Source organism: Lichenostomus cassidix, unplaced genomic scaffold, assembly GCF_008360975.1.
Source record: "Lichenostomus cassidix isolate B80296 unplaced genomic scaffold, HeHo_3.0 HiC_scaffold_773, whole genome shotgun sequence".
Lineage (NCBI taxonomy): Eukaryota > Metazoa > Chordata > Aves > Passeriformes > Meliphagidae > Lichenostomus > Lichenostomus cassidix.
Window position 1 is genome coordinate 35,776 of NW_028147794.1, and position 16,121 is coordinate 51,896.

General features: G+C 52.5%; 2 protein-coding genes across 2 annotated transcripts in view; both read left to right on the forward strand.

Moving 5' to 3' along the window:
* Nucleotides 1-10,296, forward strand: part of LOC146420804 (zinc finger CCCH domain-containing protein 3-like) — a 42,018-nt gene extending 31,722 nt beyond the window's left edge. Inside the window, exons 7-9 of the mRNA XM_085048008.1 lie at nt 1,318-1,526; nt 8,778-8,855; nt 8,997-10,296. Coding sequence (XP_084904134.1) covers nt 1,318-1,526; nt 8,778-8,855; nt 8,997-9,028 — 319 coding nt within the window. The 3' untranslated portion in view covers nt 9,029-10,296. The remainder of the gene's footprint in view (nt 1-1,317; nt 1,527-8,777; nt 8,856-8,996) is intronic.
* A 2,952-nt stretch (nt 10,297-13,248) lies between these two features.
* Nucleotides 13,249-16,108, forward strand: LOC146420805 (transcription factor MafA). The gene has a single exon (XM_085048009.1). The coding sequence runs from the start codon at nt 14,094-14,096 to the stop codon at nt 14,958-14,960; it is 867 nt and encodes a 288-aa protein (XP_084904135.1). The 5' UTR covers nt 13,249-14,093; the 3' UTR covers nt 14,961-16,108.
* Nucleotides 16,109-16,121: the final 13 nt, after the last annotated feature.

The following is a 16,121-nucleotide window of genomic DNA, read 5'->3' on the forward strand; positions in this document are numbered from 1 at the left end:
CCTCCAAGTATCTCCGAGGCTTTTGTAGACCTTCCTCTTGGAGATGGAGGAGCCCTGATGGAGATTCCACTGCTGAAAGTGGGTCCAGGTTATCCACAGTGATGTGGGAAACTGGAAAACATCATCCCTCTTCCTTACATCCATGTTGGAGAGCAGAGCTGAGTGCTTTCTATGGCGTGAAGAGGCTGGAGAAGTGGAACTGGGGATGGACATGGAGATAAGAGGCTTTAGAAAAGTTTGGTGCCAGGGTGGGCTCTTTGTTAATCCTTGGGAGCTCTCCAAGCTCTCCCTGATGTTTTTGAGTGCTGGGATGGAGCCACAGGCGGGTGATGGATGTGTTGATCCTCGTCCTCACAGGGAGATGGATTTTCCTGAGCTTGGCACATCTTCTGCCCTCACTCCCAAGTCCTGCCTGCAGGACAGCTACATCCCAATGGAATTAAAACTAAAGCCAAATGGAAATTTGGCTTTAAAAGCCAAAATCTCCAAGTCCTGCTTGGTGAAAGGAGAAAGGATCAATTTGGTGCTCGGCTTCTCATGGCTTTTTGCAGCAGGAGGTGGGAATGAAGGTGGGATGGAAAGGGAGGGACCTGGGAGCTTTGCCAGGCTGGTCCATGCTCCTGGAATTCTCCATGGTCTGGGTCTGGGCCTCATCCTGGCCCTGCCTTGTAAGGTAGCAGAGGGGGACGAGCAGCTCCACGGGTTCTCCGAACTTATCCCGGGTGACAGAAGAGCCTTGGAATGACACCCAGCTCACGTTCCCGGTGTGAACGAGGTGTAAAATAGCTCCTTGCTCTTTTTAGGGAAAGAGGAATGAGCTCAGGGTTGGCTGGTTGGGAGGCTCCTGGCATCCTCCTCTGGGAAGGGAGCACACCCCAGCTTGGAAGCTGCTCCAGAGGGTTTTTTTTTCCTTTATTGGCACCGTCATGGGAGATGTCATAAGGACCTGGAGTGTCAAGTTAGCTTGGAAGAGAGTGGCAGGGCTGGGAATGAGCCAAGCCCAGCAGGACATCTCCAAGCCATCCTGACTCCCCACACCCTCCATCTCCCCTCCCCTCTGCTCGATCCCAAACAGGAGCCCAGCAGTTCCACAAGAATCTGAGGAGCTGGGAAGCTTGCAGGGAAAGGCAGGTCAGGGAATCCAGTTGGAAGGGAGAAACTCTGGCTGAATCTGTGCTGGCTCCAGGGAAATCAGGGATACCACATGGCCTTGGATGGAGACCTGGGAGCTCCAAGCCTCTTCCATTGCATGTGATGCCATGCCGAGCATTGCCAAGTGGGATTGTTTTACTTATTTTTCCCATCTGCCTCCTGCAGGAATGATCCAGCTCAGCACCAGGACGATGGGGAAATTCCTGGACCCTCCAGTGTGGAGCAAGAGGTGAAGTTTTGGAAAGAGGAGGACCCCAAGCCAAGCAGCTGCCTGCAAAAGCTGCCATCCTTCATCTCCCTCCGATCCCCAGAATCTCCCAGTTCCCAGGGCTGCAAAGTGGAGAGGGATGAGGACGAGCCAGAGGATGAGCCAGGTAGGAATCACATCCTCTGCTCAGAGCTGCTCCAGTTTTCCAAGAAAAAAAAGTATTCTCTGCTTCTCTCCATGGGTTTTGGTGAGATCCATGTTCCTTGTGAGTCACCAAACCAGTTGAGACTGGGAGTCCAAACTGGGATGGCAGTCGAGATTCCCATCTTGGCACAAATCCTTGTGTCTGTTCCCAAAACTGTACGTGAGGATTTTGTCCCCTTATTTTATCAACTCCTTCCTTATCCTGTAAATTATCTGATGATGAATCCAATCTCATTCCCACTATGGAAGTGCAGCAGTGCCCTATTGGAAAGGTGTTTGGTGGGATGTAGGGATGTTCTGCCTCTGGAGGACCTCTGGACCATCCATCACATCTGTTTCCCAGCAGGAAATAGCTTGGAAGCTTTCCAATAAAAACATTCCAGTGGGAGGTGGGATGGAGTGTTTGCAGGTTGGAAGTTTGAAGGAGGAGATGTGTTAGTCTGCTTTGGAAGTCAGTAAAATTTTTTGGAAAATGCGGTTTTAGGATGAGCAGAACTTTCTGGAATTCTGACACGTGAAAGCAAGCAGCTTCTGCTTCTCCTATGTTTACTTTAGTTCCATCTCTCCTAATTCAACTCCTCCATGGGAAAATCCCTTAATCACAAGTAAGGGATGGGATTTTGGGGTGCTCCAGGGATGTATCTGCAGGGGCAGAGGTGATGGAGATGGAGAGGCAGGGATTGTGCCTGGTTCTGCCCAGCTCTGGGTAAGAGGTGTTTGACTGGATGATGCTCCACACTTCCCATCCTTCTCCAGAGGGATGTACAGCCACCTCATATCTGGAGCATCATCCTGGAATGGGCTCAGAAATCACAATATTTTGTGGGAATAATGATGAAATTCCCACCACCGGTTTGGCTGGCACAAGATGTGGCTCAGTGTGAGCCTTTCCCATCTTCAATCCCTTATTTCCATGCATCCAGAGCAGGATCCCACTGGGAGAAGGGATGAATTCAGCTGCAAAAGCCAGCCTGGAGCATTTGCAGGATCATCCATAAGGATCTGCAAGGCTCTGCCTGGCTCCGCCACATCAAGCCAGGGAGGTCTGAGATGCCTTAACACTGTTGGAAAGAGAATTCCCAGGATTAACAATATATTCCCTAAGTCACAGATGAGCCACAGTATGGTGGAGACAGCAAGGGGACAATTCTGGCTGGGACTTCTCCCCTGTTTCCTTGGCCCTGTTTCCAACTCCCTTTTGATCTTGGGAAGTGTTCCCAAAGCAGCAGCTTAATTGGGGTTTTTATCTCCATGATGAAGTTGGAACAATTAATCCATGGACGAGAAAGCTGTTGAAATGCCTCGGATTACACTCGGCAGCCTGAAGTAACTCAGGAGTAACTCATGAGCAAAGGCATCCTTTTCCTCTTAATTTTGGTGTGTGCATCCAGGGGAGGATGACTTCCAGGTGTTTTGGGTGGAAGGATGAGGAGAAGGAGCTGGTTCAGTTGGGAATGTTGGCAGGAAGGCTGGATGAAGCTGGCAGGTAGGAGGTCATCCCTCCGTGCTCCTTTGCCCAGGGAAGCTCATGGCATTGGGAAAGCAGATGCTGGAGGATCCATAGGAAAGGAAAACCAGGCAGGAATCGCAGATGGCTGTAAAATCATCTGATAATGAAGCAATTTCCTTGCCAAAGGAATTGCATGCTGAGTCTGGACATGGGAGTGTTGTCCCATAGGTTTGCTCATCCTTGGGTCTCTTCTTAATGTTAGCCAAGGGATTTAGGGGCACAGCAGCAACCCGGAGACCCCCAAAACCCAAGGGGAGAAGAGGCCCCCTAGCCACCATCCTGAGAGGACACAGGATGAGGCCATTGATGCTCCTAAAGGGCCAAACACTTTGTGGTGGCCACACCACTTGGACTGGACTCCATGATCCTTGTGGATCCCTTCCAATATTCCTGCATCCCTTCAGAATATTAGGTGATTCTGAGATTGAGTTTGGAGCTGAGCAGATGGTCAGGATGAGTCCTTGTGTAGCTCTAGGAAGTAGCCAGAGTCTGTGGTGGGATTTGGGGATCTGATAATGTTGGGTTTGTGCTTGTGAAGCCTGAAGTTGACACACAAATTGTCAGGATGGTAAATAAGGAGGACAGGTTGTTATTAAGGAATGAGCTGAATTCTTTGGTTAAACAGTCACAATTGGAGAAAATGCCCTTTTAATCCCAGTAAATGCAGGAGGAATGGGGGAAAACATCAGCTCCATGCACAGGAGGGCTGGGGAGGGGGTCTGGAGATGACCTTTAAGGACCAGCATGGGCAACATCAGCTTGCAGGGTCTCAGTGGGGGTCTGGGCTTGGGATATAGCAAAAGGGGACTGGAAAGGAGGAGCAGAGCCACTGCTGTGTTCCCAACCCACCAGAGGAGCCTGGAAATTTGGGGTCAGAGGAGTAATTTGTTGACAAGGTGGTGATCGGGCAAAGGTTGATCTCGGAGGTCTTTTCCAACTTGCGTGATTCTGGGATTCTGTAGTTTAAGGGTGCTGGTGCTTTCCAAGCATCATTCAAAAAGCCAATCCATGTGTCACAGGGAGAGCCAACTCCCAGCTGAGCATCCTGAATGGGAAGGCTGGCCTTGGTGACATCTCATCCTTAACCCGGTGTTACCCACCCAGGAGCACAGAGCTGGAGGGAGAACAGGCTTCCCTACCCCTCCCATTCCCGTTTTCCAGGTAATGGGCTTTTCCATATTTCACCTTCCAGTTAAATCGCCTGTGCTGGAGCCTAACTGGCCTCCCCGCGCTAATTGCACCAATGCAAACCATTCCAATCGAGTGCTAATTTAATTAGAAAGCACCCATTTTAGTTAATTTGTTCGAGAAGATCACTGCAAACTCCTGGAGAGAACAGATGTTCCCCTCTCCCCCGATGAACATTCCGGGCTTTGTAAATGGCTCCGCTCAGCCTTGTTTAGGAGAGAAAAGAGGATTTTATAGCCGCAAACGACCCTTTCTGTAAACATTTTACAGCTCTCTGCACGTTTGAGTGACGATAAACCCCGAGCAGCTCGGCGGGCTGCAAATTTGGGACCATACGGCCGTCATTTTATTGTCATATTTCACGGTCGTAACGTTAATGGAAGATGCTCGCTCCAGTCTTTTTTAACGGCTCCGCTGAGCACGCTCAACTGCCTCGGCTTCTGAGGAATTTGGGGAGGCGCGGCGGCGGCTTCTGGGTTTGTTTACGGCTTCCAGTTCTGGAGGGATAAGTTTGGGAATGCGGATTTTTGCCTCTTTTCTCGCCGCGGTTGAGAAATGATCCCCGCTGGGCGTGGAGCTGCCACTGCCCGCCTTGGTGATCCAACCATTCCCAGCTCCAGGAATCAGAGAATATCCCAGTTTGGAAGGGATTCACAAGTCCAACTCCTGGTCCTGCATAGGACATCCCAATTTAATTTAGGAGAAGTCCAGTGCTGCTGCCCTCCATGTGGATGTGGCCAGTCCTGCTTGGATCCATGGGATCATCACCTTCAGCATCTCCTTCAGTGTTTCTTCTGCCACCAAATCTTTGCTCCAGAACTTTTTTTTGGCAGCCACGTGAGGCAACCAACCTTTTGATCAGTGCAAGATGGCAGTGGAAGATGCCCTGAAGCTTTCCAGGAGGCATCTGCATGGTTGGGAATGGGGGGCTTGGACACGAGGGGATTGTCCTGGGCTGACAGGAGCTGGCATCACTGTCAGCTTTGACTCCAGCAGGACTTGGTGCAGTTTGTTCCTCTTGGGAGGAAGAAATGGGGATAAATTACAGGGAATTGGTTTCTCTGTGTGGTGTCAAACATCTCCAGGGTGGTGAGGCCCTGGCACAGGTTTTCCAGAGAAGTTGTGGATGCCCCATCCCTGCAAGTGTTCGAGGCCAGGTTGGATCTTCTCATGTCTTGGTGGCTCTGGGAAGCTCCAAAAGTCAGAAACTTCACTGTGATTTAATTTCCTCATTCCAAACTGTCCAATTTAGGACCTGTCAAGTCTCACTCCTTTGCTGGGACTGAAATCTACTTATTCTATATTAATTTTTTGCCCGTTTTTCATTAAATCCTAGAATGGTTTTGGGTCGGAAGGGATTTTAATTACCATCTAATTCCCATGGGTAAAGACACTTTCACTAGACCAGGTTGCTCAGATATTTAGACTATTTAGATTCAATTTTTAGGGTTTCACCCACCTGTGGCAGAAGGTTTGGGCAGAACAGCAGCAGGATGAATTTTTGGTTCAGGATGTCACCACATGGGTTTAGCGCAGGATGGAGCCAAGGAGCTCCAACCTTCCCCCTCCTCAGCTGCTTTTTCCATTTGTGGAAAATTCAGCCCTTGATGTTGGGCTTTCCATCCCATCTTTTGTTGTTGAGATTTGTAATAATAATAATATAGTAATAATAATAATAATAATAATAATAATAATAATAATAATAATAATAATAGTAATAATAATAATAATAATAATAATAATAATAATAATAATAATAATAATTTGTTGTTGTTGTTCAGCTTTTCTCCTGCTGCTCTGGGGCTTGGGAATTTTCCACCCCTTATGTGGGGCATCTCCAGCTGCATTCCACCTCCCCACCTTGTGGAGAAAAAAAAAAGTTTTAATCCCTCAGGGATCAGGAATGATGAGCAGGGAGAGGATTTGGGGCTCAGGCTCAGACCCACCTCTTCTACCCTTCATCCGAGGGAATTCCCCACCTTGAAATCCCTTTCAACCCCTCTCGGATCAGCACCTGGATGAAACAAATTTGGTTTTAACTTCCCTGTCGGATGCAGCTGGAGCCACTCAGCTCTGGCTGGGGGAAAACCAGGTTTTATTGAAAAATCTAATGGTGCCACCTGAAGTGTGATTTACTGCACTGTCCACTCCTCGGACTTGATAATATATTTCTATTAGATTTCCTTCTTTTCCCTCTTTTTTCCTGGAGAAGAGTGGCAAGTTTCTCCGTCTGCCTGACACCTTCTTAGGCTTAGGCAAAATAAATGTTGATTTCCATCAGGAGGAAGAGCGCTGGAAGTCCTAATTCTCTGACGAGCCTGACAAGCTCAGCGAAAACCGCCTGGTTTTCGATGGAAAACTCGTGATCCGGCCTCAGTTCTTCTCCTTTGGAAGCTGTTCAATCATCGGAATGAAAAAGGGGTTGCTTTCGCTAACTAGAAATTATATACCTGGTTCCTTGCAAGATGGATTGCGCCGCTCCCGGAACGCCGGGAAAGGCGGCGGGGGGAGAGGGTGAAGGAGCTGGAGATGCAACCCAAGATTGATCACGCCATTTGCAGGATCTCCCAAGCACAAAACTGGAAAAATATCTTTTCCTTTGCCGGGGTGGGAAGTGACACCCCTGTTTGATCCAGGTTTTCCCCTCCTGGGGGTGTTTTGGGATGTGGTGTTCACCTGTCGGTTGCTCAATCCTTCCTCCATCTGACTCTATCCGAGGGGAGAAGCTGAACCCATTTAGGACAATTTTGGGTTTATTTCCTCATTCCTGTCTTGATTTTTTTGAGGAATCTGTTAGAAATCAAGCATGGATGCTCTGGAAGTATCTCGGCTCTGTGTGCTCTGTGCCAAAGTTGGGAAGTCAATTATGGTTGATTTAAAAATCACCTTTCTTCTTCTCCCAAAAAGAAAAAAAAAAGGGGAAAAAAAATCCGTATTTCTGCTTCTGTATTCATGTTTGCTTTGAGCTGCCTCATAGATGTCACCTAAGGAAGTTTTTCCTGGCTCTTCCAAAGGGAATTGAGTCGTTCCCACCATTCCCATTAAACTGATGCCACATTCTGGTAGGACAGGTCCACAAAAATGATGATTTTGACCCCTTGAGGTCACAGCCAGCAGCTCTGGACCCTAATTCCAGCACTCAGGAATGCCAGACTGGAAGAACCACCTGGCTGGATGCCAAAGGGAAAAATTGGGGGTGTGGGGACAGGATGGATGTTTTGCTCCGTGTCACTGTTCCCAAAAGCCGGATTTGGCTGCGTTGCTGGTGAGGAATATCCGGATCCGTCGTGGCTGCCGTGCATCCCCCTGATGTATGGGAGTTATATTAAGGGTGGAAAGGTGCTAAATGAGCCCTCTTTATTTTCCATAAATTAACTCTGGAGCGATGAATCACTGCCAGCGTGGCTTTGACTCCCAGCAAGTTTGTTTATCCAAGTTGGAAAGCAAAGGAAAACTCTTGGAGACTCCCAGTTGTTGGGTCCTCACCTCCCCTACCTCCCCTGCCTCCCCTGCCCCAAAAACTTTCTCCTTTGGGCTCTCAAGGCTGCTCAAAGGTGTTCTTGGTCCCACCTCCACTCTGGGTTCATAATTTGGGAAGTGTCATGTGTAATTCTGAAGGAACATGGGCAGCAGAACATCTGGAAGGGGTTTGGGCTGGCTTTTCTCCATCTTCTCCATGTCCTTTTCCACCTCCATTAATCCTGAGTGAGGGGGGAGTTTTCCCACCAAATCTCATCATTCAACAAGCTGTGGGTTCTTTTTTTTCTGGGAAACCTTCCCTTTTTTCCATCCTCATTGTCTTCTTCCTCAAGTGGCCACCACCTTCCTTCCCACCCATCACTCTGGAGGTGGAACTCCATAACCACCTCTCCAGACCCTTTGGAGAGGGGAAATAAGAGAACTTGCAGAAAGGTACTTCCAACATTGTGCTTGAAATAGTGAAGGACTTCACACCATCCTCCTTGGTCCATGGGATGATCCTGGACTTGTCCTACAAGGAGGTCACCTCCCAGAGGCACTTCATGGAGTTTTGGGTCTACATGAGCATCCAGAACCCTCTTTGGAGGAAGCACCATGCTCCAGCAAGCAGAAGTCATCACCTGGAGTATCCTAAAGGGATGCTGGGGATGCCTGGGAGGGGATGATTGCTGGTGCTCGGCTCTTTCCAGCTCCATCCCACAACAAAGCAGGTCCTGGTGTTCACCTTGTGCTCCAGTGGGAAGGTTTGGATCCTTTTTAATTCTCTTTTTCATCCATAACGTTGGGAGTTTTGTGGCAGATTCGCTGCTCGGTGGTGGGAAGGGACCTTGGAGTGCCTCTATCTTGTGCCACTTGTAGGGAGCTGAGGATGCTCAGGGATTTGTGGAATGAAGCCACCTCCATCCTGGGCATAGCCAAGGGGGATGTGAAGCAGAAGAGGAACTCAGGACTCCTACACCTGCATTCTAAGGGATTTCCAAGGTGACCTGAGCCAACCTCAATGACTTTCTCCTCTTTTCTTCCTTTCCTTCCCAGGCAACACCAAACGGAGGAGGATTTTGCCGAGGGCATCCCTGGAGGATTCTGAGAACCCCCGTGTGGAGGGTGGCAGAGGTGAGTCCAGTGGGTGCTGCCAGGGTGGAGAACCACCCATATTCCCATTTTCCCACTGCTTTAACCCCCCCATGACCAGGCAAGCAGACACCTGAGAACATCCAGAATTCCCACCATCCCCTTTCCCTTTCCTCCCTCCAGGCAAACGGCTGCAGATCAAGCCTCGGCTGTGAGTCAATGCCAATCCCATGGCAGCCAACCAGCTCAGGAACTGGAGAGCCAGGGAACAGCTTGGCATCTACCTCAGGATTGTCATGTCCAGACATGGCACCCCCCTCCTTCTCTTGTTTTTCCGGGACGTCATTTGGACACGGAGTCATGTGGCAGCGTGGGAATTACACCACTCATTCAGGAATTTGTTCGGAATCTTTGAATTGACCAATAAATGGCCTTTTCAGCTGGTTTGTCAAACATCCTGCCACCTCCTTGGATGCTTGTGGGGCTGGGAAGAGCTTCCCATCCCCATCCATCCTCTGGTGCTGTCCTGGACATGAGGTGATGGGGGGACCTGAGGTGGTTTGGTGCCATCAGGTGACATTCCCACATCCAGGTCAGGATGTACTGGGGACAAGTCACAGTGTTGGGATGTAACAGGTGTGAAGTGCCCACAGCCCCGATCCTGCCATTCCAAGAGCCCATCCTGCTGCTTTTGGGGGGGAAATTTCTTGGAGCTGGGAGCATCCCTAATGGAATTGTGTTGGGAGCAGTGCTGAGTTCACACTCTGCATTTTGGGGTCTCCCATGGCCTGGTTGCACCTGACCCCCCACCTCTCCCTATCCCAGCAGGGGTTTGGGCTCCACTGGGAAAACCAAGTGAACTCTTCAGGGTTTGGGATATTTTGGGACTCTCCAGATCCAGACAGGAGCAGAGTACGGGGTGAGAGTTATGTCACTGGAACAATGGGGTTTTGCAACCGTAGCTGCAATTTTCAAGGGATTTTGGGGTGGCAGGTGCTGTTCCCTCACACAGATGAGATCTTGGGAACAGCTCCCTTTGTCGAGAGGTGCCAAGAGTAGCCGTGGGGGGGCAGTGGGGTTTGCTCATCCCCTGCCCCTCAGGCAAAATCCCATGAGGAGGAAGAATCAGCAGGGATTTGGGAAAAACTGGGGCTCCCTGGGGGTGCAGCACCCAGGTGTGACTGGAGATGGGGTGGGAAAGGCCAACTGTGGTGGCTTTGCCCCCAAACCCCCATAGGAGTTTCCCTTCACCAAGTGACCCCCCTGGCGGGGTTTGTCACCTTCCCAAATCCACAACACCCCCCAGGTGCTGGAGGACCGCTGGGTCCCCACCCTGGAATGTCACTTGTGCCCCAGGGTGTGTCCAATGAGTTGATTTTTAATAAAAATGTTGTGGTTTTCGTTGGTATTAAAATGTCTTTTGTTAACTCCTGTGTTTTGATATGTAAATAAAGAGTTTCTTCCCCTGGGATGGAGGAGCCTCCCTGTGGCTTTCCTCTTTTTTCAGCCGTGCATGAACATTCCATCAAATATCCAAGTCCAGTGGAGGAGTCACTCCCATCCCTTAAATCCTTGATTTTTTAGAATTATTTAAACTTCTTACCCAGAAACAGTATTTCTTCATGTAGACATTCCCTAAAAAAACCCCAACTAAATTCCCTAAAAATCACCCTGGAGGAAATGATGCTGTTGAATCCTCAGGGATGGCCGGCGGTGGTCGGGAGCTTTGGTTTTCCGTGGATCCCTGACGAGGATAATCCTCGTGCCGCACTAATTAAACGAGGCAATGAGCAGCTCCTCTCCCAGCCCGTGGCTCCACTGCCCACCGCTGCTCCCTTCCCGGCGAGGATTGGAATTTCCAGCCGGCTGTCATTAAAGCTCTGCTTGGGGGTGATTAATTTCCAAGCAGGGATAAACGTGGCCCCCGGAGAGGTGTCACTGAACTCCAGTGGGTTCTCCCTCTGTCTCCAACATCCTCAATTCCTCGGCATTGAGCTCCGATGGGATTTATCCATCTGGGATGCACGGCTGGGCTCGGGGACCCGGCAAGGACATTCCCTGGGGGTGCCATGGCTGGAAGGTTGGCACGGGGTGGAGTTTCTGGAGGGCTCCATAAACATTTCCTGGAAAACCCTCCTGCGGAGGGTGCTGCTGGCACTGCTCTTGGTCCCCTGCCGGGGAAGCAGGTGCCGGGTGAACATCACCCGCCGGGATCAGTTTTCTGCCTGTCATCGGGGTGGCTGTTCCGTGCCCTCCTCCTTCTCCTCCTCCTCCTCATCCTCCTCATCCTCCTCCCAGCTTCTCCACATGATTTCCCCCCCCTCCCAAAATTCCTGACCCTGCAGTGACACTGGGGCATGTGGCAGATGCTGGTGAAGCATCACCAAGATGGTGCCACCCTCTCTCCATGGGGTGCATCGTGGTGGACACCACCCATCCGTAGGGTGATGTCACTGTCCCCAAGCCGCCAACACCCCAGACTGGGAGCTGTGCACCATCCAGGGAAACTGAGGCAGCCCCAGGCGGGCAGCCAGCCCCACTCCAAGGGGTGATGGGGCACACGAGCTCTAAAAGCGAAAGGTGATGCCATCCCACCACCATCCCGAGGCCACCAACCTGGTTATGTCACTTGACCGCCTGTGAGTAAACTTAGCTGACGGGCCCGGCGCGGCGGGGAGGGTTGGGGACATGCCATGGGCATTTCCTAAAAATACCCCCGGGGGTGTCGTGGGGGAGCCACGGCCCCGTTGGAGCCCAGCCCAATCCTAATCCCTTGGTGGCTCCTGTCCCAGCGCGGGTGGCAGCTGCTGGTGGGGGCCGGGTGCCCCCAAGGTGGAGCTGCTCCCAGGGAGGAGGGTGGTGCCAGGGGGAGGGAGGTGCCACCCCATCTTTTCCCAGTGCAGGATCCCAATATCCCACTGCACAAGTGGGTTGCAGATGGATTTAGGGTCACACAGTGAAGCAAAAAGGGTTAAAACCACCCCATGAAAAGGGTTTTTTGTTGTCCTGTTTTTTGCCCCCTCTCTCAAGTCACGGGGGATGTTATTCCATGCCCAAGTTTGGGGTCGCCAAGGTGGGATATATGGGATAACATCCAGCATCACCTGGGGATTGAGGGCCATTTTTAGGGCTTTGCCTGAGTGTTCCCAAGGGGGAAAAATTTATCTCCACCCGACTCAATTAACAGCAGAAAGATGGACCTTCCAGAGGCCAGATCCAGCAAAAGCAATGATGTGGCATTTTAATTGCTGGGGTCGCAGCAGGATAAAGGTATTCATCCTCAAAAACCACCATTTTTGCATTAATTTGACCCTACATCTGAAGGGTCAATTAGCAGCTGTGGAGGGCCGTGTCCCCTGTCCCCAGGTCCCCAAGCAGCCTCAGGATGAGGGGAATGTCACTATGGGATGCAATTGCCTATGGGATGCAATAGACTGGGATGCAGCAGGATTGGGATGCAATAGAGTGGGATGCAGCAGGATTGGGATGCAGTGGGACCCAGGATGCATCCTGCGGGTGACAGAGACAATCCTGGACCCCGAGGGGATGAGTGGGTGGGTGTTGCCATCCTCTGTGGGGTGAATCCCTTGGGATTAGGTCAGGCCATTCCATGTTGGCTGCCCCATGCCTCAGTTTCCCTGTCCTGTTCCTCCTGGGCTGCAGCAGCCGTGAGGTGGCAGATGGAGCAGCGCAGCCACATTTCAGCCAGGGCTTCATCCTGGGGTGGGATGAGCACCCTCAAAACTCCCTGGTCAGCTGGGATTGGGTGCCAGTGACACCTTTTCCAGGTGCTGGGATGGTGGTGCTGCTCCTCAACCTGGTGATGCTCCCGCTACAGATGTCACCTGTGCCAGGTGCAGATGTCACCTCTGAAAACAAAGGCAGCAGTGGAGCACACAGAGGTGCACGTGCCTGCTCCCTGACCACAAACAGTTTATGGAAAATCCCGAGAAATCCCCAAAATTATATTTATTTGACTTTCTAAAAGGATGGAAATGCTTTGGGAAGGATCCTGGGCTGTTTTTCCAATGTCATCCAGGGGGATGCTGAGATCTGTTAGCGAGGTGGAATCAAACCTGATTTGGGCTCAATAACCCTCTTTTTGGATCTTTCCCATTTATTGCGGGTAGGAAATTAGGATTTCTTGGATGTTTTTCCCCACTCCACGCTCAGCTCAGGGCAGTGGGTGGAAGATAAAGCCTCACCTTGGGATACGAGAGCCGAGGGGGTCCGGGGGGTACCCGGAGCATTTCCCCCCCCATCTTGTGATTGACAGCTGCCCTGGGGGCGTTGCTATGGGGATATGCAAATCAAAGCGGGCTGTCGGGGCTCTGATAGGCTGGAAGATCTTAGCCCCGCCTCGGTGGGAGGGGCCGTGCCTCGTTTTCCCCATATAAAAAGCGGCGAGTTCCATTGAGCGCCCGGCGGCGGCGGCGCCGGTCGCGGGTAGGGGCGGGCAGGGGAGCTTCCCCCGCCCCCAGGGCGCCGTGTCCCGGCGGGAGGAGGAGGCTCGGAGCCCGGGGAGGTGGGGCCGGGGCAGGTGCCAGGGGAGGCAGGAAGGAGCGGCCAGGGCGCTGCCCGCTCCTCGCCATTGGGAACCGGCCGCAGGCAGCGGCGGAGCCCGCCCGGCCCCAGCGCAGAGCCGTGGCGGCCGGAGGAGAGTCCCGGAGCCCAGCAGCGGAGCCCGGCTGCGGACCGGAGCCGAGCCCCGACGGAGAGAGGTGTCTGTCCCGCAGCGGAATACCGGCTGGAGGTCCCGGAGCCCCGTTGCGGAGGCTGGCTGAACCGCACCGCCAAGTCCCGTCGGAGGCGAGAACCGGAGCCCGGCTGAGCCCCGCAGCAGAGGGTCCTGGAGCCCGGCTGAGCCCCGCAGCAGAGCCTCATCCCGGACACCGCTGAACCTCCCGGCAAAGTCCCATCCGAGAGTCCCGGCGCCCGGCTGAGCCCCGCAGCCGATCCCGGTCGGAGCGTCCCGGAGCCCCGCCGAACGCCACCGCAAAGCTCCGCCTGAAGGTCCTGTAAGCCCGGCTGAATCCCACCGCAAAGTCCCGTCGGGAGTTCCCGGAGCCCAGCTGAGCCCCGCAGCGGAACCGGAGGTCCCGGAGCCTGGCAGAAGATCCCCGTGCGAGGGTCCCGGAGCCCCGCTGAACCCCACCGCAAAGCCCCGGCAGAAGGTCCCGGAGCCCGGTCGAAGCGGAGCCCGCTCGGAGGAGGCTCCCGGAGCCCGCGGGACCCTCGGTGAGCGGTGGGGCTCCCGCCCCGGTCCCTCCATGGACTGAGATGGCCTCGGAGCTGGCCATGAGCGCGGAGCTGCCGACGAGCCCCCTCGCCATCGAGTACGTGAACGATTTCGACCTGATGAAGTTCGAGGTGAAGAAGGAGCCGGCGGAGGCGGAGCGGCTGTGCCACCGTCTGCCCGCCGGGTCCCTGTCGTCCACCCCGCTCAGCACGCCCTGCTCCTCCGTGCCTTCCTCGCCCAGCTTCTGCGCTCCCAGCCCCGGTGGGCAACCTGCCCCCGGCCCCCCGGCTACCACCGCCGCTTCCCTGGGCTCCAAACAGCAGCTGGAGGAGCTGTACTGGATGTCGGGTTACCAGCATCACCTCAATCCCGAAGCTCTCAACCTGACGCCGGAGGACGCGGTGGAGGCGTTGATCGGTGCCCCTCACCATCATCATCATCACCACCAAGGGTACGAGCCCTTCCGACCTCAGCCCTTCGGGGGCGAGGAGCTGCCGCCGGCAGCCCATCACCATCCCGGCCATCACCATCATCATCATCACCACCTACGCCTGGAGGATCGCTTCTCCGACGATCAGCTGGTGAGTATGTCCGTGCGGGAGCTGAACCGGCAGCTGCGGGGCTTCAGCAAGGAGGAGGTGATCCGCCTCAAGCAGAAGAGGAGGACCTTGAAGAACCGGGGCTACGCTCAATCCTGCCGCTACAAGCGGGTCCAGCAGCGGCACATCTTGGAGAACGAGAAATGCCAACTGCAGAGCCAGGTGGAGCAGCTCAAGCAGGAGGTGACCCGCTTGGCCAAGGAAAGGGATCTGTACAAAGAAAAATACGAGAAGTTGGCCGGCCGGGGCTTCCCGAGGGAGCCTTCCCCATCCGCCGCCCCGAAAGCCACCGCTGACTTCTTCATGTGAGCCGGGCTGGTGGGATGGGGTGGGATCCCCTTTTTGGTTTTTCCTCATGCGGGAAAAAAAAAAAAAAAGCCCCGCCGCTTGTATTTAAAAAAAAATTAATATTATGAAGTCCCCACTGAAATTTTGGGGAGGGGAAGTTGAACTCCCTCCCTCCCTCCCACCACGCACTCACCCGTCGGGACTCGGGGTGGGGGTCCCGGGGTGGGGGAGTGGGGGGCAGCCCTGCATGCGGGACGTGTACGGCCACCCGCCCCCCTTCCCGGGAGCATCAGCGCCATCCAGGTGGCTTCTCCCCCTTCTTTTCCTGCGGCTTTTCCCCTCCATTGGGATTTTTATTCTTCGAGGGGTCCCCACGGATCGGCCGGGGGGGTCCCCGGCAGCGCTGCGCCCTGCCCGGCCCCTCCGCCCACTCCCCCATTCCCGGCCGGCGAACCTGAGCCACATTTAACTTATTCACCCTTGTAAATATGTAGAAAATTAGTTCGTTTTTGCCTTTTTTTTTCTTTTATTTTTTTTTCCTTGAGCCTATATTTTGCTTGGTGATTTACGAGAAAAAGAAAACGAACAAAAAAAAAAAAGCAACAAAAAAACCCTAAAATCCTTTAGAAAAGAGAAAAAAAAAATACACGAGTCTTAAAAGTTTGTATGTAATAGCATGCAAATAATATCCGAGTTAATTTAACGATGTTGGGAAGAAGCCGAATGCACTATATACAGGAATCAATTGGGTGAAATAATACTGTTTTATAGAGATTTAAAATTATCTATGCTCTTAAAGATAGTGGGGTGGGGAGGGAGGGGAAGAGGTAACAATTTTAGGGTGACCTGAAAGGCAATATAGTAATATATGGACTGCAAACGGTTGGCTGCTATCTCACTATGCACCAGATTTATTTATTAACCCTCGGGAAACGGAAAAATCTTATTTTAACCTCGATGTTTGGAGAAAAAAAGACGGCAAGAAAATGCACATTATTTGTTGTGGAAACGAGGAAAAAAGAGGATTAAGAATTCGTGCAATCGTTGGAGCAAAAGCGGGACCGATCCTGCGCGGAGGAGCGGGGCGGGTTTGTTTTTTTTCTTTTTTTTAACGAGTTGCTTATTTAAAAAAGGAGAAAAAAACATTAAAAAAAACAAATTTTGGGGTGGGGTGGGAAACAA

Coding starts and splice junctions, on each gene's coding strand:
- LOC146420805 (XM_085048009.1), top strand. CDS start 14,094: ATGGCCTCGGAGCTGGCCATGAGCGCGGAGCTGCCGACGAGCCCCCTC.